Source organism: Megascapheus bottae, chromosome 13 (genome assembly GCF_031878675.1).
Source record: "Megascapheus bottae isolate mThoBot1 chromosome 13, mThoBot2.hap1, whole genome shotgun sequence".
In the NCBI taxonomy this organism is placed as follows: domain Eukaryota; kingdom Metazoa; phylum Chordata; class Mammalia; order Rodentia; family Geomyidae; genus Megascapheus; species Megascapheus bottae.
Window position 1 is genome coordinate 20,440,291 of NC_143521.1, and position 26,510 is coordinate 20,466,800.

Genomic DNA, 26,510 nt, shown 5'->3' on the forward strand with positions numbered 1-26,510 from the left:
GTAGAAAATGAGAAAGAATTTGAAACTAAGAGTTAGCTTGAGCCTTCACTATTAACCATTATTTAGTCCCAGAGGTGACAGCCAAGTTGAGAATTTGAAAATTCAGCAAGACAAAAATCTGATTTTTTTTATATTCATATTGAAATGAAAGTTTGTGGATTTATGACCCTCAGCATCTCCTCTAACTTGGTGAACAATCCCTAATCAATTCAAATCTTGACAGAACAGAACTCAGCATCTGGTTAAACGAATATGGTTCCTGTACCTGAGAGTCCAGATCTTCTCCTTTCATACAGAAATTGGCATCGATGACATTGAGACCCACCAACAAACCAGCAATTATGGCTCCTTCCTCTTCCATCATGAGGGCATTGGGCTCATAGAATTCACTGTAATGAAATTCACAGAAAACTCTTCAATACAACTTAAAAATCTGGTGATAGAATATTGATGCAAGGAGAGAAAAACACGGCCTTATGTATTTACATGGTCCTCTATGATAATGGAATTAAAGAAAAAATGAAATGAAAAATGAAGAAAATAGGTAATAGGCATAAGAATACATTAGAGATTAGAGATGCTCTGGCTTAAAAAGATGTGCACCAAATGACAGTGTGGTTGAAGTAAGCACTCAGACTTTATATTTTGGGGGGTAATATTGAACCTTGAACCCAGGTGCTTAAGAATGCTAGGCAAACATTCTATATATATAATTTTTTTTCTGGCAGTCCCAGGGCTTGAAATCAGGGCCTGAGCACTGTCCTTAGGCTTTCTCAAGGCCCAGTGCTCTACCACTTGAGCCACAGCACCACTTCTGGCTTTTTTATATGTATGTGGTACCGAGGAATTGAATCCCCTTCATGTATGCTAGGCAAGCACTCTCCCACTAGGCCAAACTCCCAGCCCCTATATATATATATATGTAATTGATATTGTAAAGGTGATATACAGAGGGGTTATGGTTATGTAACTCAGTTAAAGATAATATTTCCTTGAATTATATTTCTTTCTATTTCTCTTCCCCTCACTTTCTCCCAGTTTTTTTCCTCCCTTCCCCACCCAAAACTTGTATAGCTCATTTCCAACATAGTATTCAGTGAATATCACTGCAGCATTTGTTCACCGTCTGTCCCATCCTGTCTCTGTGTCCTCCACTGTACCCACCCCAAACAGATAAATTTACAAACAAGACAAAGGTAGGCAAAACAAAAACAGCAATCATGGAAAATAAACTCCTAGGGCTGAGAGTGTGGCCTAGAGGTAGAGTGCTTGTCTTGCATGCATGAAGCCTTGGGTTTGATTTCTTGGTACCACATACACAGAAAAAGCTGGAAGTGGTGCTGAGGCTCAAGTGACAGAGCACTAGCCTTGAGCAAAAAGTGTCCAAGGACAGTATCCAGGCCCTGAGTTCAAGCCCTAGGACTGGCAAAACAAAACCAAAAAACTCTTGTTTCCATTTCTTTGAGTTCATTTCAGTACATATTATTTCATAAGATCATATGCACATAGCATTGAACCTTTGTGATCCTCTCCTAAGAATATCCCACTATATGAATATTTACAGAAGCAGAGAAGTATCTCCTACCTCCCCAGTGCCCTCCCTCCTTCCCCCCGACCCCATCCCCCTGAAGAAAAAGGTGTCACTATGAAATGCAGGCAGGCTTTAGATTTAGAATGCTTCTGGAAATATTTTTGTGTGCTACATGTCAACTTCTTGTCTTACTAAGCTTGGATACATGCTAAAGTATCAAAAGCCTTCCCTGCTTTTCTGGAAATATTAAAAAAGGACCACATATACCACATCCATTTGAGATATGTTTGTGAAGTATAGTAATAAGTATTGAAATGGTTGGGAGTCACCTGATTTTGACATAGAAATAATAAATTTATGTAGTTTAACTTTCACATATGGTAAAGAACACATCAAGAAGAGAAAAAAGTTCATGAAGATGTTTGTACCTGAGAAGCTCCTTCTTATTGATCAAAGCTTTCATATATTCTGAAAGTTTCTTTTGCATTAATGCCAATCGAAGCCAGGCTCTTCCTCTGCCTACTGGGGTCCTACAAGAAGATAGAAACTAAAACATTAAGAATACAAGTGAAGGGCCAGGAGTGTGGCCTAGTGGTAGAGTGCTTGTCTAGCATACACAAAGCCCTGGGTTTGATTCCTTGGTATCACATAAAAAGAAAAAGCTAGAAGTGGTACTCAAGTGGCAGAGTGCTAACCTTGAGCAATAGTGCTCAAGGACAGTACTCCGACCCTGAGTACAAGCTCAAGCATGTCAATACACACACACACACACATATTTATCTATCTATATACATATAGATATAGATATATGTAGAACATAGTCACCTGCTCTTGTCAGTGGTTTCCCAGAGTAAGGAATGTACTAATATGTTCCCTGCCACCCTTCCCACCATACCAGCCTGCAGGGAATTCTATATGGGACAGTGAGACCCAGTGACTAAATGTGACAACAAGTGGAAGATGCCTAGGAAGTCCAATTGGAAATGTTCCTTCAATTTATCACTAATAAATAAATAATCAGTTAAATGTGGATAAAAAAGTATTTAAATATGATTGGGCCAGAAGCGTAGCCTAGTGGTAGCATGCTTTCCTAGCATGCATGAAGCCCTGGGTTCGATTCCCTGGAACCACGTACACAGAAAAAACAGAACTGGCTCTGTGGCTCAAGTTGCAAAGTCTTAGCCTTGAGCAAAAAGTGTCCAAAGACAGTGCCCAGGCCCTGAGTTCAAGCCTCAGGAATGGCCAAAAAAAATTATTTAAACATGAATATGTACTCAGACAATGTAAGCCTCTGATTAAAGTTTTATCACTACACTTTCATCAAGTAAAGGCCAGTTGTAGATACTACTTGGCAGCTATTGTTTTTTTCCCCTCCATGTCTAAGAATATTGCCTTTGTTTATTTCTTATGTCATTTATGGGACTTGAACTGTGGGCTTGGGCTCTTTAGCTTAAAACTAGCACTCTACCACTCTGAGCCTAGCTCCAGTTCCAGTTTTCTGGTGGTTAACTGGAGGTAACAAGCCTCATGGGTTTTCCTACCTCAGCTGGAAGAGTCTCACAGATTTTCCTGCCTGGGTTGGTTTCAAACTATGACTCTCCAATTGAGCTTAGTCTCATGAGTAGCTAGGATTACAGAATTTGGCAGCTGTTTTTTTTTTTTAATTTACAAGTTTAATAGGAAAATTAAAAGACAACAAGCTGTTCATAGTAGTGATAATAAGTGACATGTATCAATAAAATAAAATATTTGTACTAAATAAAGCAACAGACTGGTGATAACTAAAGTCTGAATGACCTGTATATTGAGGATTTCTGGATGTATTCATCTATTGATAAGAACAGATTACAAAATAAATTATAATATGGTAAGTTTCTCTTGCTTCAATGTTGGCAGCTGTTTTAATCTGGCTCTCAACCACTGTCAATGACATTTTTCTCCTGAAGTCAAGTTAAGTATGCTACCCTCTCAGATCAAATTTTTGTGACTTATTACTAAATGATTCTCACAAGTGTTTCAAACAGAGGAAATATTTTGGGCCAGGAGCATGGCCTGGTGGTAGAGTGCTTGACTAGCATGCATGAAGCCCTGGGTTCAATTCCTTGGTACCATATACACAGAAATAGCTGGAAGTGGTGCTGGGGCTCAAGTGGTAGAGCTCTAGCTTTGAGTGTAGAGAGGCTTAGGGACAGTGCCCAGGCCCTGAGTGCAAGCCCTGGGACTGGCAAAAAAAGGGAAATGTGTGGTATTTTAACATAAAGACAACCTCAATTAGATGAATTATCCATTAAGGGCATACATTTCAAAAATTGTAATAGTTCTCTCATAACATTATTCAAAAGAACATTATACATTTAGATTGTTATAAAATGATAGTGGGCATTATTATTTTTATTTATTATTATTATTTATTTCAAAAAATAATAAGAATTTTTTTCTTGAAGTAGAATTCAACTTGAGACTTACTTAAGTCCTGGAAGATCTTTAACACTTGCTGTTATTTCTCCAGCTTCTGGGACTAGTTTTTCCACAAGTTCAAGAGGACCCCAGAAGGATTTATTTTGTCCAAGAAAAGTTTTCTTCGCTAAAGACAACATAAACAAAGTAGTATCTCAATATTTTTTAAAATATAAAAGCTCCCTTAACACCCTGGCTTTCTCTCTGTAGCTGTCTGTTTCTCCCACTCTCCCCGACTTTTCACACATTCACATCCTTCCATCTAGTCGATATTCTTTTTAGGGATCTAATTCTAGGTCACTAGACAGTTTTTTTGTTTGTTTTTTGTGGGTCATGGGGCTTGAACTCAGCCTGGGCCTTGTCTCTGAGCTCTTCAGCTCAAGGTTACCACCCTATGCTTGAGCCAAGCCCCACTTCCCGTTTTCCTAGAGGTTAACTGGAGATAAGAGCCTTTGGTTCTTTTTTTTTTTTTTAAATATTTTTATTGTAATTAATAAAAGGGTTACATGATATTTGCCAGATAGAAGGTGCATTAATTCACATATATTGATACCCTTTCACATGTCTTGGTCCCCATTACCCTCCCCTCTACTCCCCCCCTCTTGGTTTTCCCCCCTTCCCTATCCAATTTCAAATAACCAAATACAAATAAATCCAATATATCAGATAACAAAGTGAGATACTGTAATAATATGAGATAACCCAGACTGGCTTTGAACCTTGGTTCTCAGGTCTCAGCCCCTGAGTAGCCACTGCACCCAGCTGAGCTGTACTAGACAGTTTTCCAATTATTCATGCTTTTAGAAGAGATAAAAGTTTATGAAAATACAAAATTCTATACTTCTCAAGACTTAATCCTTCCCTCTTAGGCAGAACTAGTAATACAATAACATTTTAACAATTTAGTACTTAAAACTAAGAGGTCCTGGTACTAGTGACTTATGCCTATAATCTTTGCTACTCAAAGGATCATGGTTCAAAGTTAGTCCAGGCAGGAAAATCTGTAGGACTCTAAATTACTCAGAGCCATCTGTAAATGACACTGTGGCTCAAGTGGTAGAGTACTAGCCTTGAACAAAAGAAGCTCAGGAATAGTGTCCAGGTCCTGAGTTCAAGCCCCAGAACCCACAAAAAAACAAACAAACAAACAAAAACTGTCTAGTGATCCTTAAAAAGAATACACACGCACACAAACTACAACACAACAACAATGACAACAAAGCCGCATTAGGTTATGAGTGAACAGAACAGTCCAATGGAAAAGACTTGTTTTCAAAACTGACTATTGGGAAGAGAGGAAAGAAAACGCGATGGTATGAAAGACCAGGTCCTGACTGGAAAGCTAATGGTTAAGTGAAAAGAGCTCTGAAGCAAGTCATGAAACACTGCAGCTGCTCCTTCTAGATTCACTGGATCCTGGGCAAGTCATGTTCCATCTAGGCAAAGCTATCAATTAGATGCAATTGCCATTTTCCCAATACATTTTACCTGTTTCATTGAGGCCTGAAAGCCCTTTAAGCCAGCCATAAACTTTCACATATAGGTCGAATTCCTATGTAATAATATTAATCCAAGATTCTTTTTGGCTGCACAAGAAGTACTTTATCTTTTAACTGTTAGTTGCATGCATATTTGTAGTTTTTGAGACCATATCCTACCTTTTTTTTTTTTTTGATTGGTCGTGGACCTTCAACTCTGGGTCTAAGTATTGTCCCTGAGCTCTTCAGCTCAAGACTACTCCTCTACCCCTTGAGCCACAGTGCCACTTCCCATATCCTACCTTTTAAACCATGTTTTAGACAGTGCTCCATCACCACAAAAAATTGCTGGAGGGGTGCATAGTCAGAGTCCAGAGTCCTTCCCAGGTTTAGGGCTGATTCAATCAGGCCTTTGATACTCAGCTTGGCCATGTTCATCAGGTTCATGCGTTCATTAGCCATGAGATAATTAGGATCTACAGCCAAAGGGGAGAGGATGAAACCTGGTTACTGGAAACAGTACATGGTCAAATGGAATTTAAGGTCACTAGGTTGACATTACATGGAGCAAGTTATACAAAGGTGAAGTCATTGATGATTCGTCATTAGCTAAGGAAGTAGCACTAAACTATACCATTAGTTATATTCTTCTTGACCACATGTTCATTGTGAAAAAAAGACATCACTGTCCCTTAAGAATCTCTCTTTCCCTCTCTCTCCCTCTCCCTCTTCTCTCTCTCTTTTCCCTCCCTCCCTTCCTCCCCCTTTCCTTTTTCCTCCCTCCCTCCCTCCCTTTCTTCCTTCCTTTCTTCCTATCCAGGCTTGAACTCAGAGTTCGGGCACTGTCCTTCAGCTTTCTCAAGGCTAGTGCTCTACCACCTGAGCCACAGTACCCCGTCCAGCTTTCTCTGTGTACCAAGGAATCAACGCAGGGCTCTGTGCATGCTAGGCAAGCAATCTACCACTAGGCCGCACTTGTGGCCCTTTTATCAACTCTTAAGCCTTAAAAAGTCTTTTAATATTCTCACTACCACTCCTGCTGCGACCCTATCCTTGTGTCCATCACAGTTCCCTGCTGTACCATGTGTACACAGGCCCCTCTGCTCCCACTCCTGCCTACCACTTTGTTCTCTGCAGTTCACGGGTGCTCTAAAACCAAGTCAGTGGGTAGGAAAAAGGATAAAGTGCTTAAACAAACTGCACTAAGCATACAAGATACTTAGTTAATTTGCACTTAACACCAGTTTTACTAAACTAAGCATTCACACTAGTATAATGCAGTACCAGAATTTAACTCCCCTCTACCTTTACTGGTGTTATTATTATTTTGTTTTGTTTTGTTTTTTTTAAACAGGTCTCACTATGTAGCCCTAGCTGGCCTTAAACTCATGATCCTCCTGCCCCAGCCTCCCAAATGCTAGGATGTATGCCACTACATCCAGGGCTCACTCCCAAGCATTTTTGTTTTGTTTTGTTATGGTGTGTTTTGTGCTGGTCTCAAACCTCCTGATCTTGCTGTACTCTTTCACCCAAGGTTGACAATATGCCACTTAAACTATACCTCCACTTTTAGCTTTCTGCTGAAAAACTGGAGATGAGAATTTCAAAGATTTGTCTGTCCCAGCTAACTAAATCTTGATCTTCAAAGGTCAGTCTCCTCAGTAGTTAGGATTATAAATATGAGCCACTGGTGCTCAGCTACTCCCAAGTTTTTTTTTTTTTTTTGCTAGTCCTGGGCTTGAGCTCAGGGCCTGAGCACTGTCCTTGGACTTTCTCAAGGCTAGAGCTCTACCACTTAAGCTTCAGCACCACTTCTGACTTTTTTTCTTTGTATGTGGTGCCAAGGAATCGAACCCGGGTCTTCGTGCATGCTAGGCAAGCACTCTACCACTAGGCCAAACTCTCGGCCCTACTCCCAAGTTTTTAAGATTCAGCAGTGTGTAGCATTCCCAAGCACAGAGATACAGTGTTTGAAGAAAAGAACTAAGCATTACATTTAATCTGATAGAACTCAGAAAAGGCTAGGTGGACTGTCGCCTACTCCTTATTTATCTTCCCTGCTTTTTATAAGAAGCTATGTAGGCCTGGGAATTTGGTCTAGTCCTAGAGTGCTTACCTAGCATGCACAAAGACCCGGGTTGGATTCCTCAGCACCACATACATAGAAAAGCCAGAAGTGGTGCCGTGGCTCAAGTAATAGACTCAAGTTCTAGATTTGAGAAAGCCCAAGGACAGAGCTCAGACCCTGAGTTCAAGCCCCAGGAATGGCAGAAAGAAGAGGAAGGAAGAAGGAAGCAGAAAGAAGCAGCAACTGTTGCAGCAGCAGCTATGTAACAGCCAACAGTAGAGTCATTTTACAAGGAAGAAAAATATGTGGTCTCAGCTGCTCTGCACCAACTCTTGTCTGACTCTGGCCAAGTCACATTCTATCCTATGCCTCTCAAATTATTGTGGCTGACCCACGGCGCAGCCAGTGATCAATGATAGACACTCAGCCAACTCTAAACACTGTGCTTGACCACTATCATCTACTTGTAAAACTGAGATTATTTTATGAAATTTATCCCGTGATTGGTTTCATTTATATAGCTGTCATAGCTGAGCAGTTAAAAGAACAATTTCTAAACTAATCACATTCAAAACTAATAAGCTTAGGGACAGTTTTAACTACACAAATCTTAGTTTGTGGCATTGTCTTTTTTAGGCGATATTTTACTAATTAATTAGCTAATTACTTTTTAGACAGTACCTCATTATATGGCACAGGAATTTGCCAGTGTGTGTGGCTTAGGCAATTTTTTTTCCTTGGGAATGTAGATATGAATGTTTGTAGATACTGGAATCTTCCTAAAACTGAGAAGTAAATGGCAAGAGACTTTTAAGTTAAATAGCCTGTGCCTAACAATTGCTGGCTTCAAGCTTGAAGATCAGAAATTCGGGAAGTAGTAACAAAAGTGAGTAATGCCATTAGTCGCAGATTCTAACCTGATTTGATCCTACTGAGTAGTCCCAGGGGAAGAACTAGATTAAGAAGAAATATCACATTTTCCCAGAAGTGGTGATGAACTTTTACCATGCTGCATGGTCTCATTTTGTTCTTGGAGTCAGTAGCAAAAATGTTTAAGACTTTGGTTAGGGACCAAGGTACATGGGCTAGAGAAAGATAAACTAGTGTCTATTAGAATAAAGCTTCTGTCATCTTAAACTTCGTTAATGTGATGTTATAATTTATTTAAACATATTTACATATTTAAACATATTTACAACAAATATAAATGTTTCCATTTTCAGAAGATACTTTTGTCAACTTTGGAACTATTGATATATATATATTTTTTATTTTTTTTGCCAGTTCTGGGGCTTGAACTCAGGGACTGGGCACTGTCCTTGCGCTTTCTCAAGGCTTGCATTCTACCATTTGACCCACAGTACCACTTCCGGCCTTTTCTGTGCATGTGGTACCAAGGAATAGAATCCAGGGCTTTGTGCATGCTAAGGCAGGCATTCTACCAGTAGGCCACGCTCCTGGCCCCACTACTGACATTTTAATCTACATAATTTTAATCTACATAATTATGGTGGGCTGTTCTGTGAACCAGTTAAACATTTTTATCCACTAGAAGTCAGTAACATCTTCTAGTGACATCCCAAAATTTCTCAGGACATCACTAAATATCCTGTGAGGATATTTATATATCATATATATGATATATCATGTAGATATATCTCACTTTCATATATAGATCTAGCTATCTAGATAGATCTATCGATAGATAGTATAGATACTATCGATAGTATACTATCGATAGATCTATATCTAGATATCTATATATGATATATGCTAAGAATCAAATAAGCCAAACAAAAAGTAAGGTAATTTGACTATTACTCTTAAGACCTTAAAAACAAAAGTGAACTACTCAATACTTAAAAATTAAATATACACTATGACTAGTACTTTAAAATGAATTACTTTTTCACTACATTGTGAAAAATAGAGGTTACTGAAATAAACATTATAAATCATTAACTTAATTTGTTATAGACGAAGATAATTTTTTTCCTTTTCTTATGGTACTAAGGTTTGAAATCAAGTCTTAATACTTGCTAAACAAGTGTTCTTTTCTTCTCAATAATGATACTAGAGTTAATCTATGTGTACAAAGGGCTATGTGATATGAGCACATGTGACTTCTGAGAAGCAGGTAAAGTCTTGTGCCAATTTGGTGTAGATTAGGATCTTGGCTATTTGAGAATGGGTAGTATGTAAAAATATATTAAGCCAAACACTTATAACACATAATCATTTTTATGTATTTTGTATTTTTAACTATAGAAGGTTTTAAGAAGTGTTATAATGTATAACCTTTTTTTGTTGTTTTAGTGGGTCATGGGGCTTGAACTCGGCCTGGGTGCTGTCCCTGACCTCTTCAGCTCAAGGCTACTGCCCTACCCTGGGCTTGGGGGTTGTCCCTGAGCTCTTCAGCTCAAGGCTACCGCCCTACCCTTGAGTCAAACCCCACTTCTCATTTTCTAGAGGTTAATTAGAGATAAGAGTTTTAGTTCCTTTTATTCCCAGGTTGGCTTTGAACCTTGATCCTCAGATCTCAGCCTCCTGAGTAGCTAGGATTATAGGCGTTCAGCTAGAAAGGGATTGGTCAAAACCTAAATTTCTATCTGGGGGTGTAGCTCAGTGGGTAGAGTGATTGCATAGCATGTATAATGTCCTGAGTACTATGCCTAGTCCTCTATCAAAAAACACATTTTACACAACACTATTACGCATATCTTTTCCTAAGAAATAATGATTGTTTATAATTTTCATAGTTCTTACATTTATCACCTATTAATTCGATACTGAACTTTCATTCAGTTACTTTCCCCCCCCGCCCCCATTTTTTTTGGTCAGTCATGGGGATTGAAGTGTGAGCCTGGGCGCTGTCCCTGAGCTTTTCAGCTCAATACTACCGCCCTACCACTTGAGCCACAGGACCACTTTCCAGTTATTTTTCTTCTCAGAAAAAAAGAGCAAACATCTACATACTAGCTCTAGTGTTTAATACTAGGAATACCAAGGTACTAAAGTGGATTCTGCTATAAGAATGCTTACTCTGTATCCAATCTAATAAGGAATTTAAGAGAATAGAATGGGGCACAGTGAATATTTGAATTTCAGGATAAACTTTGTAATCTTGGACAAAGATTAATTTTATTTCATGCGGAATAATTAATTGTTCTTTTTGTGTATATTAACCATACAATTTGATTTATTTCATTATGGCATAAATTATTTTTATGCTGAACACTCTCTCCTCTCTCTGTCTTTCTCTCTCTCATATATAGATACCGATATCTAGATATCTAGATATGTCATACATATATAGAGAGATGTATATATATATATATATATAGAGAGAGAGAGAGAGAGAGAGAGAGAGAGAGAGAGAGAGAGAAATTTACACTTTTTTTTTTTTGTCAGAACTGGGGCTTGAACTCAGGGCTTGGCACTGTCCTTGGACACTTTTTGCTCAAGGCTAACACTCTGCCACTAGAGGCACAGCACCACTTTTGGCTTTCTCCGTGTATGTGGTTCTGGGGAATTGAACCCAGGGCTTCATGCATGCAAGGCAAGTAAGCTACCACTAGGCCACACTCTTGGACTGAAATATACACTTTCTATGAAATCAAATGTCCTTTATTTTGAAGGCTAAGATAGTAGACATTACATCAACTTAGGCTTTCAAGAAGGCTATAAATATAATTTCTCCCATTGGATGCTTCTCTGGGAAAGTCAGATGCACTGCTAGTACACTGCAGCAAGAGGTACACGAGGTACTATGGGAATATTCATGAGTAACATATCAAACGAACACCTTAGTTTTCCTTCAAATCAAAGGGGTAGGTATATGTCTGTGAGTTCTCAGAATAACACACTTAAATTCAATCTTAAAGAACAAAAATACATTAGTGTGTTAAACTTGTCATTTAAAATATGATGTGAACATAAGCCATATAATTAATCATTGTTGTTCTTAAGGCACTATCTTATCTCTCATCACTTCTACTGTCCCTTGGTTATCTCATATCGTTACACTATCTCACTTTGTTACCTGATATATCGGATATAATTGTATTTGGTTACCTGAAATTGGATAGGGAAGGGGGGGGGAACAAGATGAGGAGTGGGGGAGGGGGAAGGGAAATGGGGACCACGACGTGAAAGGGTATCAATGTGTGGGAATTAAGGCACCATTTATCTGGCAAACACTATGTAACCCTTCTATTAATTACAATGAAAAATATATTAAAAAATATATTAGTGAGATAAGGCAGGAGTCAAAATAGTCATGAAGGGGATGAATAGATAAGGTAAAAGCACAGAACTATGAAAGAACATATTTAGAAAAACAGAACTAAAAGCCACCAAGAGGTTATGATGCACATACGTAAATGTTGAGCATGTGACAAAACAAGTATAGATTGTGTTCAGGAACTTTCTGAAGGAGTTTAGCCTTCCCCATTCTGGGCTTTAACTCAGGGCTTGGGTACTCTCCTACAGCTTTTTTTTTTTTTCCCCCCTCAAGGCTAGTTCTCTACCCCTTGAACAACAGCTACACCTCTGGCCTTTTGCTCATACTTTCTCAGCTCAGCTGGCTTTACACCAAGATCCTAAAATTTCAGCCTCCTGAGCAACTAGGGTTACTAGGTTCATGGTGTAGTCACTGAAAATTTTAATATAAGGTATAGTATCAGAAATTTAAATTTTACACTAGGTGCAAGTGGCTTATGCCTGTAATTTAGCTACTAAGGAGGCTGACATCTGAGGATCCAAGTTCTCACACAAAGAATCTGCACAGAATAGACTAGGAATAGATTGTCTAAGTACAGAAATCTACCAATCACTTCAATAATGAACAGCAATCCTCCATAAACTATTCAACAGAACAGAAAAGGAAGGAACTCTCCAATTCATCCAGTAAGGTCAGTATTTTCTGGAGACCAAAATCAAAGAGAAACATAAACAGTGATATTCTTTATGACTTTGTAAATATAAAAATCCTCAACAAAATAATGAAAAACCAACTAGCAACATGCAAAAATATAAGTGGGATTCATACCAGAACTCAAGGTTTGTTTAACATACAAAAACCAATTAATGTAATACTCCAAACAAAAAGACTAAAGAACCATTCCTGTATGATCACTTCAGCAGAAACAGGCAAGGCACTTGAAGTATCTGATCACCTTTAACAAACTCAATAAACTAGGAAAAGAGAATTGCTTCACCTGATATAAAGCATCTACAAACAATTCACATCTAAAGACCGAAGACCTTCCCAAAGATAAGGAACAAGACAAGGTTGTCCACTATAGCGATTTCTAATCAGCACTGTGGGTGGGCCTAACCAGGACAGTCAAGAAAGATAATCAAAGGCATATAATGGGTCACCACAATGTCCCATTCTCACCAGGAGATAGAACAGTCAGACTAAAATAATTCAACAATCGATATCTCAGAACTAAATAATGCCATTGATGAAATGGACTTAAGAGGTAATTCCAACCAACTACTTAAAAATAATTTAAAAATTAAAAATAAATGGCTGACAGAGTACCCCAAGAGGCATAAAACAACCTGCTTAGCAAGAATGAGGCCCTGAGTTCAAACCCCAGTACAGCCATAGCAAACAAATACACACATATCCATTGGTAAGACAGCAACATTTCTCAAATCAATATACATTCAAAGCAATCTCTATCAAAAATTTCTCTGTGAAGTGGATGAATCTAGAGCAAATCATGTTGAGTGAGACAAGTCAAGACCAAAGGAACAAAAGGCGCATGATATCCTTAATATGTGGCTATTAGTTCCAAACAGTACAAGAGCGAGGACTCAATATTTGTGTACCCAATGCTATGGACATGGTATTGGAAATATAAACACAACTACATAGACATAAAAATGTATGACTCTATAGACATGTTTTATTACATAGATTAATATGTATTTATGACATACAAACCCTCAGCCTAATTTTAATTATGTTCTAAAATCTAAGTGCCAGTGATTGTATATAGATTCCCTTCTTGAATACTTGTATGTTAAACCTGTCATTTAAAATATGATGTAAAAATCAATGTTAAGGCCGGGAGTTTGGCCTAGTGGTTAAAGTGCTTGCCTAGCATGCATGAAGACCTGGGTTCGATTCCTCGGTACCACATACATAGAAAAAAGCCAGAAGTGGTGTGAGGCTCAAGTGGTAGAGCTCTAGCCTTGAGAAAGTCCAAGGACAGTGCTCAGGCCCTGAGCTCAAGCCCAGGACTGGCAAAAAAAAAAAAAAAATCAATGTTAATAAATTCTTTTAAAAAATCTGAAATAAAAAATACAGACTTTCCCTACAACCCAGCCATATCACTCCTGAGCATCTACCCAGGACATTACAATACAGGATTATCAAAAAAGATACTTGGACATCCATATTCATAGCTGGACTATTCATAATTTATGGAAAGAGCCCAGATGCCCTACAATAGTTGAGTGGACTCCCAAAAATTTGCAGGGAAATGGACAGACCTAGAACAAATCATGTTGGGATAAGCCAAGCTCAGAGAAACAAAGGGCACACATTTTCTTATATGCAGAAGCTAGAACTAAAATACATAGGGACAGGATAAATTATACAGGACTCTAGGCTCACATACAATGAAATCAAAGGAGGATAATCTGAGATGAGGAACCCAAAGGTGCAATGCTTCTGTGCCTCTGAACATGCAAAATAATATTCCTCATAATAGATTCCTGGAAATGGAAATAAAGGTTTGTTTAAAAAAAATTACCCGTCTTTTTGTAGAATATGATGTACCTTTTCTACATACATAGAGAAATGAAAAGTAGTCAAACGAGCCAAAATAACACTGAAAAAGAATAATGTTGCAAGAATGTGCTAGGACACCAAGTGGCCCCAGATAATACTATTTGTGCTACTCCCAGGATCAACCACCAGCTCTGCAAGAATACCATCATGGGTGTTGAACAACTAGACAGCTGCCATTGTCTTAACTCTCCTGAACTAATTAGAAGATCCTAGTTATCACAGACAAATCGGAATGATGGCAGTCATCACATTTGAGCAGGAAAAAGAAGAAATATATAAAACAATGAAGAAATGAAACATTTGCTTTTAATAGGTGCCACTGACCCCAAATAACTTCTTTGGTTCAAAAATTAAAAAGTAAGTTAAAAAAAAAAACAAAAAACGAATAATGTTGGGCAAGGAGTGTGGCCTAGTAGTAGAGTGCTTGCCTAGCATGCACCAAGCCCTTGGTTTGATTCCTCCATATCACATACACAGAAAAGGCCAAAAGTGGTGCTGTGGCTCAAGTGGTAGAGTGCTAGCCTTTAGAAAGCCCAAGGACAGGACCCATGGCCTTGAGTTCAAGCCCCAGGACTGACAAACAAACAAACAAACAAACAACAACCTTAAAAAAACCTTAAAAAAAAAGAAAAATGTTAGAGAGCTCCCATATTTTAATTAAAAATCCATTACAGAGAAAAGCGTAAACAACTACATAAAGCTATACATTAATGAAACAGAATAGGCATGTTACAATTCTATACACTTATGATCAACTGATTTTTGACAAGATGCCATGACAGATTAGGAAAGATTTTTATTTTCACCAGATGGTGCTGTTAGAACTGGATATCAACATGAAAATAAATATTTAAAAATTAACTTAAAATTAACTAGAGAGGCTAGGAGCATGGCCTAATGGTAGAGTGTTTGCCAAGCATGCAGGAAGCCCTGGGTTTGATTCCTAGGTCCCACATATACAGAAAAGTGGAAATGGTGTTGTAGCTCAAGTGGTAGAGCACTAGCCTTGAGAAAGCCCAAGGACAGCGCTTAGACCCTAAGTCCAGGCCTCAGGACTGGTTAAAAAAAGATTGACTAGAGGCCAAAGTGTAAGAGTTTAACTATGAAACACAGGTTTAATTTGTGACAAGCAATGGACAATGGTTTCTTAGACATATCAAAGAAGCAAAACAAAAAATTGTTAATGTTCAACTTCAACAAAGTGAAAAAAAAAAAAAAAGCACATTTGGCGCCGGGAGTTTGGCCTAGTGGTAGAGTGCTTGCCAAAATAAAAAGTACATTTGTGCTCCAAAAGATACCATCAAGAAATTGAAAAGACAAGCCACAGAAAGGGCTTTCTGAAGGCTAGAGTTCTACCACTTTAGACACAGCACCACATCCCACTTTTTCTATGTATGTGGTACCAAGGAATCAAACCTGGGTGTTCGTGCATGCTAGGCAAGCACTCTACCCTTAGGCCAAACTCCTGGTCTGATTTTTGTTTTTTAAAAACAGTAACAACATCATCAACAATACTTTTGTTTTCATTTCTTGGAATTCATTTCCACAAATAGTTTAAATATTCAGATGCACATAGCCACTGCACCTTTGTGTTCCTGTCCTAAATGTGCCCTTTTTTAGTCTCGCTGTGTGTGAATGCCTAGAGTCCTGTATATAATTCATCATGTCCTGGTTTTTGGAACTAGCTTTATTATATTTCTTTTCTTCTTATGGGAAAACATTCATTGTTGGCCTCTTTGAGCTTAGCTTTTTCCTCTTTTAACATGATTTATTCTAAGTCCACCCATTTCCCTGCAAACATTATGTCACTCTTCCTAATCCAGCCTGAGTTTTTTTGCTGGTTATTTTATAGTCTTGAAGACTTTATTGTCCAGGCTGCTTTTGAACCTTGATCCTCTAGATTTCAGCTTTCTGAGTAGCTATAATTGTAGGTGTGAGTCACTGTGACTGATTCAATTCTTAAAGTTTAGCAAAAGGCACATAACTTGGCTTAAAAAAATGAGGCAAAGAATTAAGGAATTTCTCCTGTGAAAATACATGAGTGGAAAGAAAATACATGAAAAGATGCTTTTGTAGAGAAATGAAACTCAAAACTGCAATGAGATCCACATCTCTCTCATTAGGTGACAATAATAATATTTTTTTAGAAAAAGGAAAAATATATGTAAAGATACAGAGAAATTCTAAAACTTCTCTGTTGATGGTAGGAATGTAAAATGGTATAGTTGATTTGTAAAACCGTCAGGCAGGTCTCCAAACTTTAACAAAAAGTTATCATTTTATCGATCAATGCCAGTCCTAGATATTCCCAGTAAAAATCTGTCCACACAAAAATCTGTGTATTCATTTTCATTAGGCCAAATAGAAACAAGTGAAATGTCTTCCTACTGATGAATCTACAGACAGAAAGTAGACTAGGAAATTGCTGCTAATAGGTATGGGTTTTCTTTTTAGGGCTATGAAAATACTCTAAGGATCTGATAGCTAGTGATGATAGTAGCACACAAGAAAGGAAAATATGGAAGAAAATCCTGTTTAACTGTGAATGACTACTTCAGAGAGAAAGCTGCCTTGACTTTGTTCACGTGAGCAGACTGACGTCCTTTTGCAGGTCTGATAAGGATATCAAGAGGCTTAAGACAGAGCTCTGATTGTCAAGATGTGGGACTTAGAAAACAATGAAAAAAAGCCTTAACCTTTGAGTACTGCAAGAGAAAAATAAATGAAGAAATGAATGTAGGCCAAGGCAGTCAAAGTACTTTGTGGACCTCTTACAGTTGAACAGGTGGTAAGAGTAGAAGGAGAAAATGCTCTGAGAGATCCTGTGTACATGGGATCCTCAGGGAAGGGAAGTAAAGAGACCTCTCTGTGTAGAAGAGTGTGTGCATGTGCTAAAGCTGGAGACAGCTTTAGTTGCCTTGGCAAAGAGACTGCATATAAAATAACATAGCAGAGTGGAGCTGAAACTCTATGATTTTTAGTATAATACATGTATATCACCCCAAACCAGCTCCCTGAAGATATGGGCCATGATTACAGAGGAAGCAGTTCCTGGTTTGGGAGATATTCACATATTAAAACATATGTTACTTTTCAAAATAATTCCATCAGAAAGAAGTGTTATCATCTGATGAGGCTCAGTATTTAATATTATGGCAGTTTACAAGTGGAGGCAATACTCCAGTCTAAACCCTTCAGATTCCTGGGACCTGTTTTAAAACGAAGAAATCCACAGATCAAATAAATCAAAAAATCAACAATAAGTGAAAAACAAGCCACAAAAACTTGATGCGATTTTCAAATAAAACCTCTTTTAAACATTTTATTGAACATGTATCTGAAAGGTATAGTGTGACTATACAACACTGTTTTACTTAGAACTAGTATAGGAATTTCTCAATTATTGCCATGGGAAATAAACTTCAAATCTAACATTCCTTCTTATGAAAAACAATTAAAAGATGGTTAGAAAATTTCCAAAAAAGAAAGGAAAAAAAAAAAAGCTAAAAGATGTTGGTGTGGCACGCACCTTCTGTATCATCGCGCATTTGCTCCACCAAATCTGTCAAATCCTCCCAAGAGTCTTTGCAAACGGCAAAAAGAAAGGAAAAGAAAGATAATATGTCATGCAAAGCCAAGAAAGAAAAGTGCCATTAAAAATAAGATTTCCACAGGATAACTAAATGGGAGGTTCCTAGGATTCTCTTCTTTAACACAGAGATTACCAATGAAAAGGGTTCAGAATACAACCAAGTAAGCAGAGATATCAACTAGGATTAATAAACATGTTTCAAAGCTAAGATTTGTCATTTCAAAGTTTCTAATAAAAAGAAACAAAGATGATGAATACCTCATAAAAAAGTAACAGATTGTTTCTCAATTCAAAACCAAATTAGACTCTGCATTTTCAGTGTACATATTCTCATCATTCGACACTCATTTTGACCACTTTAGTAAGCTGCAAAACAAGTGAAGTATCTTTTATAGATGACAAATCTCATTATGCAAATGAACGCAAAAATCCTAACATAACCCACACTGCCCCTTTCCACCAAAAATGTAAAGGATGCTGCCTAGAAGTACACAAATAAGTAACTTAAAATTCAATGAAGCCAAGTGTTGATTTGACACAGAAAACAAGAAGGTATGATGCAACACCCACAAATCAAGCACATTAACTTTTGCAGGACATGAGTGAATATGCAAATTAAATAAGATGAAGTCTTAAAAATGGCCTCAAGTAGATAGATTCAAGGCACGTTTTATCACCAAAGGAGTCCAGGCAAATTTACAAAAAAAAAAAAAATGCTTTTGATTTCCAGAAAGCATCTTGCATACAAACAGCATACTACAAATGCTGGGTACCATTTTACAGTAATTTGGTGTTAAAATAGATTATATACAGACATATTTGCATGAGTTGTCATCAGGTACCCTTTGAACAGGCTGAGGTAGGATAGACAGGAAAAGAAGAGAGGGAAATCACAGGGCATGGGGAAGTAAGTGAGGTTCAGGAACTAAGACTAATCAATAAAAGGTTTAAACATTTTTTTTAAAGAATTTATTAACATTGATTTTTTTTTGCCAGTTGTGGGCTTGAGCTCAGGGCCTGAGCACTGTCTTTGGACTTTCTCAAGGTTAGAGCTCTACCACTTGAGCCTCAGCACCATTTCTGGCTTTTTTCTATGTATGTGGTACCGAGGAATCGAACCCGGGTCTTCGTGCATGCTAGGCAAGCACTCTACCACTAGGCCAAAATCCAGGCCCCTTAACATTGATTTTTACATCATACTTCAAATGACAAGTTCAACAAACAAGTGTTCAAGAAGGTAAATATTTTATATGAATAAAATGTCACACTACAATCGTGGCCAGTCCACTGGGAGCTGTCCTTGGCAAAACAACTTTTGCATCCTCTCCCTTTGCCCAGCATTCTAAGCTCAAAACAAAACACAGTAACAACAAAATAAGAATCCAAACCTAAATGACTGAGTGACAGTTAATAATCTTTTAGAAAATCAAAAGTTAAACAAAAAATACCTACATCCATCACATATCTTTCTTTTAAATATCAAATGAGTTTCCATCTCCTTAAATGAGTAATAACCCCAGTATAGAAGGTATGCCTGGTGAATTAATTGTTTGATCAGAAAGCAATGTTCAACACAAAACAGACATCCATGAGGCAGCAAACATGTTGTTTGTACATTTGGGCAATAATAAATCTACCCTAAAACCCATTATTATCTCCACATTTGGGTGATAACAACAAAACAGGAAAAATGATTAAAGTTGAGACTACTTGGAACAAGACACTGGAGGTGAACCTTCTTTTCTATTTCTACCACTCTACCAAATAAACTTTTGTTAAGTGTCCATTTTCTGGGTTTTCCTTTTTGGTGAAACAATTTCCAAATGCTTTTTTTTTTTGTCAGTCCTGGGACTTGAACTCAGAGCCTGGGTACTGTCCTTGGACACTTTGTGCTCATGGCTAGGGCTTTGCCACTTGAGCCACAGTGCCACTTTCAGCCTTTTCTGTGTATGTGGTATGGAGGAATTGAACCCAGGGCTGTGTGCATGCTAGGCAAGCACGCTACCACAAGGCCAAACTCATGGCCCTCAAAATGCTTTTTGGTGATGGATTTCAAGTTCTGGTGAAATCAAGTGCCAGAAAAATTGGGTAGCTCAACTGAGAGTTTCTCTTTCTCTTATTGAAGAAGCTTTATTATCACATTAATTTTTCCAGTGACAATGTTACCAGTTTATATTATATAGACCTATAGATCCATAAGAATGTTCTTATTAGTCACTGACATTTGTGAGTATGCTAAGTGGGATTGTAAACAGAGCTTGCTAAACATTTTGCTGTTGATAATTCCTAATTGATGAAATCAGAATTGTGATAAATATGTATATATCTCTCCTATAAATATTGAAGTACAGATATCTTATAAATATTTAAGTACACAGTAAAGAGGAATTTCCAAAGTTACTTAGGTTAGAAGCTTTGGTTCCATTTCAAATGCTGACTCACAAGGGAATAAGTACTCCAACTATTGTGTAGTGCCTTGTGACTGGAATGAAAAATTGTGACTATAACTCTCCTTCAAATACCTGGATTCAGTAGTAGAAAATTTCACAGCTATCTGGGAGGCAGAGATCAGAGGAATAACCAATCCTGATCTAGGCCATGTTAGGAAAACATGAAACCCTACCCAAAAAATAACTAAAACAAAAAAGGGAGAGGGATGTGGTTCAAGTGGTAGTACATTTACTTAACAAGCATGAAGCCCTGAGTACAAGCAAAAAACTTCATTCTGATTAAAGTATGTATGCTATCTGAAATAACATGGCGAAACCTCTTGATACAATTAATGCACTCTAGTAAAAAAAATAAATTCTTTAATAAAAATAAATAAATAAATATTTCTAAGAAAAAACAAAACATGATAGGAAAGTAAAACAGAGGGAGAGGAAAGGGCTAATGGAGAAGGGAAAGGAGAACAGGATGAATGCAGCCATAGGGCTCTTTATTTTCATGCATAAAAATAGAATAATGACATCAATTGAAATTGAGAATGGGGACTAAGGGAGATATATAGAGAGGTGAGTTTGGTCAGAATACACAGACCACATATATGGAAATGTCACAATAAAACCTCCTTATACAACTAATGTTTCTTTCCTTTTTTTTTGTTTTCTTTTTTTGTTGGTTATGGGACTTGAACTCTGGGTCTGGATGCTGTCCCTGAGCTCTTTGGCTCAAGGCTAACATGCTCTACTTGAGTCTCAGCGACGCCACTTCCAGTGGCTAACTGGAGATAAGAGTCTGGCTTTGAATCTTCTGATCCATGGTCAGACACGTTATCCATTGCGCCTCTGGCAGAGATTTACAATAGAGCAAAACCTAGATACATAAGGCCATATAGTATGTCGCTAAATAAAAGGACCTCCAGAATATAGAAACAAAAGCCATATAATGAGTGGTTGTTGTCCTTAATGTACTATGTTATCTCTCATCTCTTGCTGTCCCTTGGTTATCTCATATGGTTACAGTATTTCACCTTGTAATATGATATATTGGATAGATGCATATTTGGTTATTTGAAATCAGACAGTTAGGGGGGGAAAACAAGATCAGGGATGGGGGTGGGGGAGGGAAATGGGAACCAAGACATGAGAAAGGGTATCAATGTATGTGAAGTAATGCACCCTTTATCTGGTGAATATAATGTAACTCTCCTATTAATTACAATAAAAATATTTGGAAAAAAAAGAGTCTGGCTTTGAACTGAGATCCCCACATCTCAGGCTCCAGAGTAGCTGGGATTACAAGTGTGAGCAACCATTGTCGCGCTGTCATCTTATTTTTAAAGTGCATATGAAACAACTTTTCTTAAACAAAAGAGATAAAGCTGGAATTGTACAGGGCTTCTTTTTTAATTTTTGCTTCATTTATTTTTTTCATATATTTATTATTGTAATTAATAGAAGGGTTACATGATATTTGCCAGATAGATGGTACATTAATTCACATACATTGATACCCTTTCACATGTCTTGGTCCCTATTTTCCTCCCCCCAGCCCACACCCCTCATCTTGTTTTCCCCCCTTCCCTATCCAATTTCAAATAACCAAATACAAATATATCCGATAAATCAGGTAACAAAGTGAGATACTGTAACAATATGAGATAACCAAGGGACAGCAAAAGAGATGAGAGATAGCATAGTATATTAAGAACAACAACCATTCATTATATGGCTTATGTTTCTATATCCTAGAGATCCTTTCATTCAGCGTCATACTATATGGCCTTTTGAATCAAGGTTTTGCTCTATTGCAAATCTCTGGTAGTAGAGCCCAAGGTTTCTACTGATTATGACAAATGAGGGAAACCATTGAGTCTAAGTTCCTTTGAGTCTGGCTTACTTCACTTAATATGATCTTTTCTAAGACTTTCCATTTCCTAACAAATGGGGCGATGTCATTCTTTCTGTACAGGGCTTCTTATCTAAGCATAATTCAGATAAGGTTTTCTTAAATGTTCTCCTTGGTTATGGTTTTTGTCTCAGGTCTAAGGACAGTAAAACAGTAGATTATGTAGCTCTAGAAATATTTAATTAGGTGCAGTAACCTATGGGCTCTTTTTCTTTTTTCCAGAGCTGAGGACTGAACTCAGGGCCTTGCACTTGCCAGGCAACAGCTCTTCCGCTAAGCTAAATCCCCAACCCTGCTACTGGCTCTTAAGGTACATGGTAACTCAAGGAATAATAGAGGTGTGCTTTAGGAGAGGGGCCCTGTCTGTGATGGCTAGACATAGCTGGGATTCAAGGTACTGCTCCTCCATGATTCGTTTATTCTCAGGAAGAGAGACTGAAGTTCTTCCTTTTCAAAGAAGTGCTTTAATAAGTTAAAAGACAATATTTCCTTTGTACTTAAAGATAATATAAAAATGTAAAAAAATCTCATGACAAATAATTATGATGAAAAAATTACTAAGGGGCTATTTAGAGATGTCTGTTTTACTGTTCAAATATATAAATGTTTCTATGCTCATTAAATCCTGTTTGTTCTCTGGAAAAATTCAAATTTACAAATGAACACATTTTAGAATTTACTGTATTATACTCAAAATCAAAGGCACTTCATATTATCCCTACTATTCAGAAGGCAGGCAGAAGAATTCCAGGTCTGAGGCCACCTAGGGTCAGGAGTTTGGCCTACTGGTAGAATGCTTGCCTAGCATGCTCGAAGACCTGGGTTTTATTCCTTGGTACCACATACATAGAAAAAAAGCCAGAAGCGGTGCTGAGGCTCAAGTGGTAGAACTCTAGCCTTGAGAAAACCCAAGGACAGTGTTCAGGCCCTTAGCTCAAGCCCAGGACTGGCAAAAAAAAAAAAAAAATTATAGATAGGCAGAATCTCATCAAATTAAGAAGGTGCAATGGCTTGCCCCTGTAATCTTAGCTACTCAAAGGACTGAGCTTTGAAGCATGAAACTCAGTGTCAGCTGGAACAGAAAATTCTACAAGACTCCATCTTCAAAATATCCAGCAACAAGTAGAACTGGAGCCATGGCTCAAGTAGTTCTTTACTTCATATATGGTGTATACATATGCACACCTGAGGGAAGGAGGGAGGAGGGCACAGAATTAGTGGAAACTGGAAGAAAAAGTACAGCAGCAAGGCCCAGCAGCTGCACTCGACATTGATGGAAGTGAACTAAGCAATGCGAGGGCAGTAATGGGAGGGGGGAATGACAGAGAACGAGGAAACAGCTAATACTAGGCAAAAGGAAAGAAATGTACATATCGCCTCATCTGCAAGACATAGTTTTATTGCTAATGCTTGAAGAATTAAAATTTTTTCTTATGTGAAAGTTTAGGTTTTTGTACTTTTCATCATTCTTAAGCCTTGACCATTAGAATAATGATGCTTATCACTGTGATAGTTAAACTGTGTGACTTTAGCTAAGTAAAACTACACTACTACTGTGAAATATATCTAGTTACTTAATCTCAACAAAGAAATCTTTGGGGACAAAAACAGTAGCATGCTAGCTAAATAAGTAAGCTGAATGAGAGTAAGACCTAAATTCAAACCTTGCTAGTGGCAAAAAGACACCCTTCCTCCATTCCCCCAACAAAAGAATTCCATGAAATGCAAAATCAAAATCACCTGAAAAGTAGAGGATACAGTGGATATTCTCATATCACTTGCCTTCCTTTTTTTTGGGGGGGGGTGAGTCCTGGGGTTTGGACTCAAGGCCTGGGCACTGTCCCTGGGCTTTTTCATTCAAGGCTATCACTCTACCATTTTGAGCCATAGCACAACTTCCTCCTTTTTCTGTGACTAATTAGAGAGAGGATCTCACAGACTTTCCTGCCTAGGCTGGCTTTGGAGCTGTGGATTCGTGGATCTTAGCCTACAAAGTGATTAGAATTACAGGCATGAGGCAGTGCCTGGTTGCATGTTACTTTTTCTTCTCTGCTAGTACTGGGGTTTGAACTCAGGATCTTATACTTACTTGGCTGTTACTCTACTATCTAAGCCATGTCCAGTCTTGTTTTTGGGTGGTAAGTTTGAAATTGATTCTAAGAGCTATATTTCCATCTGGGCTCAAACTTGGATTTTCCAGATCTTAGACTCCTAAGTGGAGAGTGAGAATTACAGGTGTGAGCCACTTTCATCCAGGTCTTTATTTTTTTTTCTTTTTTTGGATAAAGGTTGATTTGACTTGCTTAGCCTGTTAGCATTCTCCCCACCTCAGGTCTTCAGCCCCTCTCACTACGTTTCCCAGGGCAGTCTGTAACCCCGGCTGCATCAGCAGAAAGCCTCCCTCCCCCCAACTCCACCCTGCCCTAGAACTCCCACTCTCTGCCCACCTAGCAGAGTACATCCCATCATTACCTCCACTGTTACTAGGATCCACCTGGATGAGCACAGATACCATGTTTCTCTCTTGCCCATGTAGACTATGGCCCCATTATTAAATGTTAAAATTCTCCTCTGTCCTGCCTCCGCATGGCTCTCTGGTATGTTTTCCTTACATAGCCAAATTCATTAAAATCTTTTCTTACTGTTATTATAAATGCGATGTAAAGAGGAGTTACAGTTACAGTTACATAAGTCAGGCAATTTGGACACTTCTTTTAGGATACTGTCACCCTCATTCTCTCACTTTTTTCTTCCTGTCCCTACCCACAAGTTGTAGAGTTTGTTTCTAGTGAGTACCACTGCTGCATTTGTTTACCCTTTGTCTCTGTATTTTTGTGGCCCAATTTATTTTGACTAAAAATGATAAAAATACATTTTACCCTTATGGAGTGATTCAGACATTTTTATAGCCTTTTTACATAAACTATAAATTACTTTATAAGTTTATGGTTTGTATCAGTAATCAAAATACTTGACATAAAAACTTGAAAGAGCAGAGTACAGTGGCTCACGCCTATTATCCTACCTACTCAGGAGGCTGAGATCTGAGTATCTTGGTTCAAAGCCAGCCTGGGCACTAAAGTCCATGAGAATTCTATCTCCAATTAACTACCAGTGGTGGAAGTGATGTTGTGGATCAAGGGGTAGGGCAGTAGCCTTGAGCTGAAGAGCTCAGGGACAGCACCCAGACCCAGACTCCAAGTCCCACAACTGACAAAAACAAACAAACTTGAAAAGAGCACAGATTTTATCTAATGATTGTTTCTTGCTAGTCCTGGGCTTGAACTCAGGGCTTGAGCACTGTCTTTGGGCTTTTTTCTCAAGGCTAGGGCTCTACCACTTGAGCCACAGCACCAGTTCCAGCATTTTTCTATGTATGTGGTATGGAGGAACCAAACCCAGGTCTTTGCACATGCTAGGAAAGCACTCTCACTACTCAGAAAAACTTCCGGCCTCTATTTAATGATTTTTTTTTTTTTTTTTTTTTTTTGCCAGTCCTGGGCTTGGGCTCAGGGCCTGAGCACTGTCCTTGGACTTTCTCAAGGCTAGAGCTCTACCACTTGAGCCTCAGCACCACTTCCGGCTTTTTTCTATGTATGTGGTACCGAGGAATCGAACCCAGGTCTTCATGCATGCTAGGCAAGCACTTTAACCACTAGGCCAAACTCCCGGTCCTATTTAATGATTTTTTTAAAGTGTTCAGCTCTAGGCTTTGTGTACGTGGGCAGACCATGACTGAAGTAGAAGCATGCGGTGGAAGAAACTTTACATCTCATAGCAGATAGGAGGTCTAGGGCTTGCCCCCAGCGACCCACTTCCTCTAGCCAGACCCCACCTCCCACTTCCTAATAGTTCTGCAATTTCTCAAAATAGTACCAGCAGATGGGGGAATGAGTGTTCAAGATATCAGGTATATTTCATATTCAAACTTCAGCATTCTAACCCTCAAACCAAAATTTTAGATAAATCTCAGAGTAACTGAAATCAAATGTAATTGATTTTTTTTTTTTTTTTGCCAGTCATGGGGTTTGAACTCAGGGCCTGGGCACTGTCCTTGGACAAAAAGGCTAGCACTCTATCACTCGAGCCATACCTCCACTTCTGGCTTTTTCTGAGTATGTAATACCAAGGAGTTGAACCCAGGGCTTCGAGCATGTTAGGCCAGCACTCTACCACTAGGCTATGCTCCCAGCCCCTGATATATATATATATATATATATATATAT

General features: G+C 38.2%; 1 protein-coding gene across 10 annotated transcripts in view; it reads right to left on the minus strand.

Moving 5' to 3' along the window:
* Rufy3 (RUN and FYVE domain containing 3) overlaps positions 1–26,510 on the minus strand; it is a 76,568-nt gene that overhangs the window by 24,082 nt on the left and 25,976 nt on the right. For 7 of the 10 annotated variants that reach the window (XM_090343462.1, XM_090343460.1, XM_090343463.1 and 4 more), the window contains exons 2-5: positions 5,769–5,942; positions 3,998–4,115; positions 1,960–2,061; positions 266–389 (exon numbers count right to left, since the gene is read on the minus strand). In XM_090343462.1, coding sequence (XP_090199588.1) covers positions 266–389; positions 1,960–2,061; positions 3,998–4,115; positions 5,769–5,942 — 518 coding nt within the window. Of the gene's footprint in view, positions 1–265; positions 390–1,959; positions 2,062–3,997; positions 4,116–5,768; positions 5,943–17,871; positions 17,926–26,510 lie in introns of all 10 variants that reach the window. The other 3 variants (XM_090343461.1, XM_090343469.1, XM_090343466.1) reach the window with 1 other exon arrangement.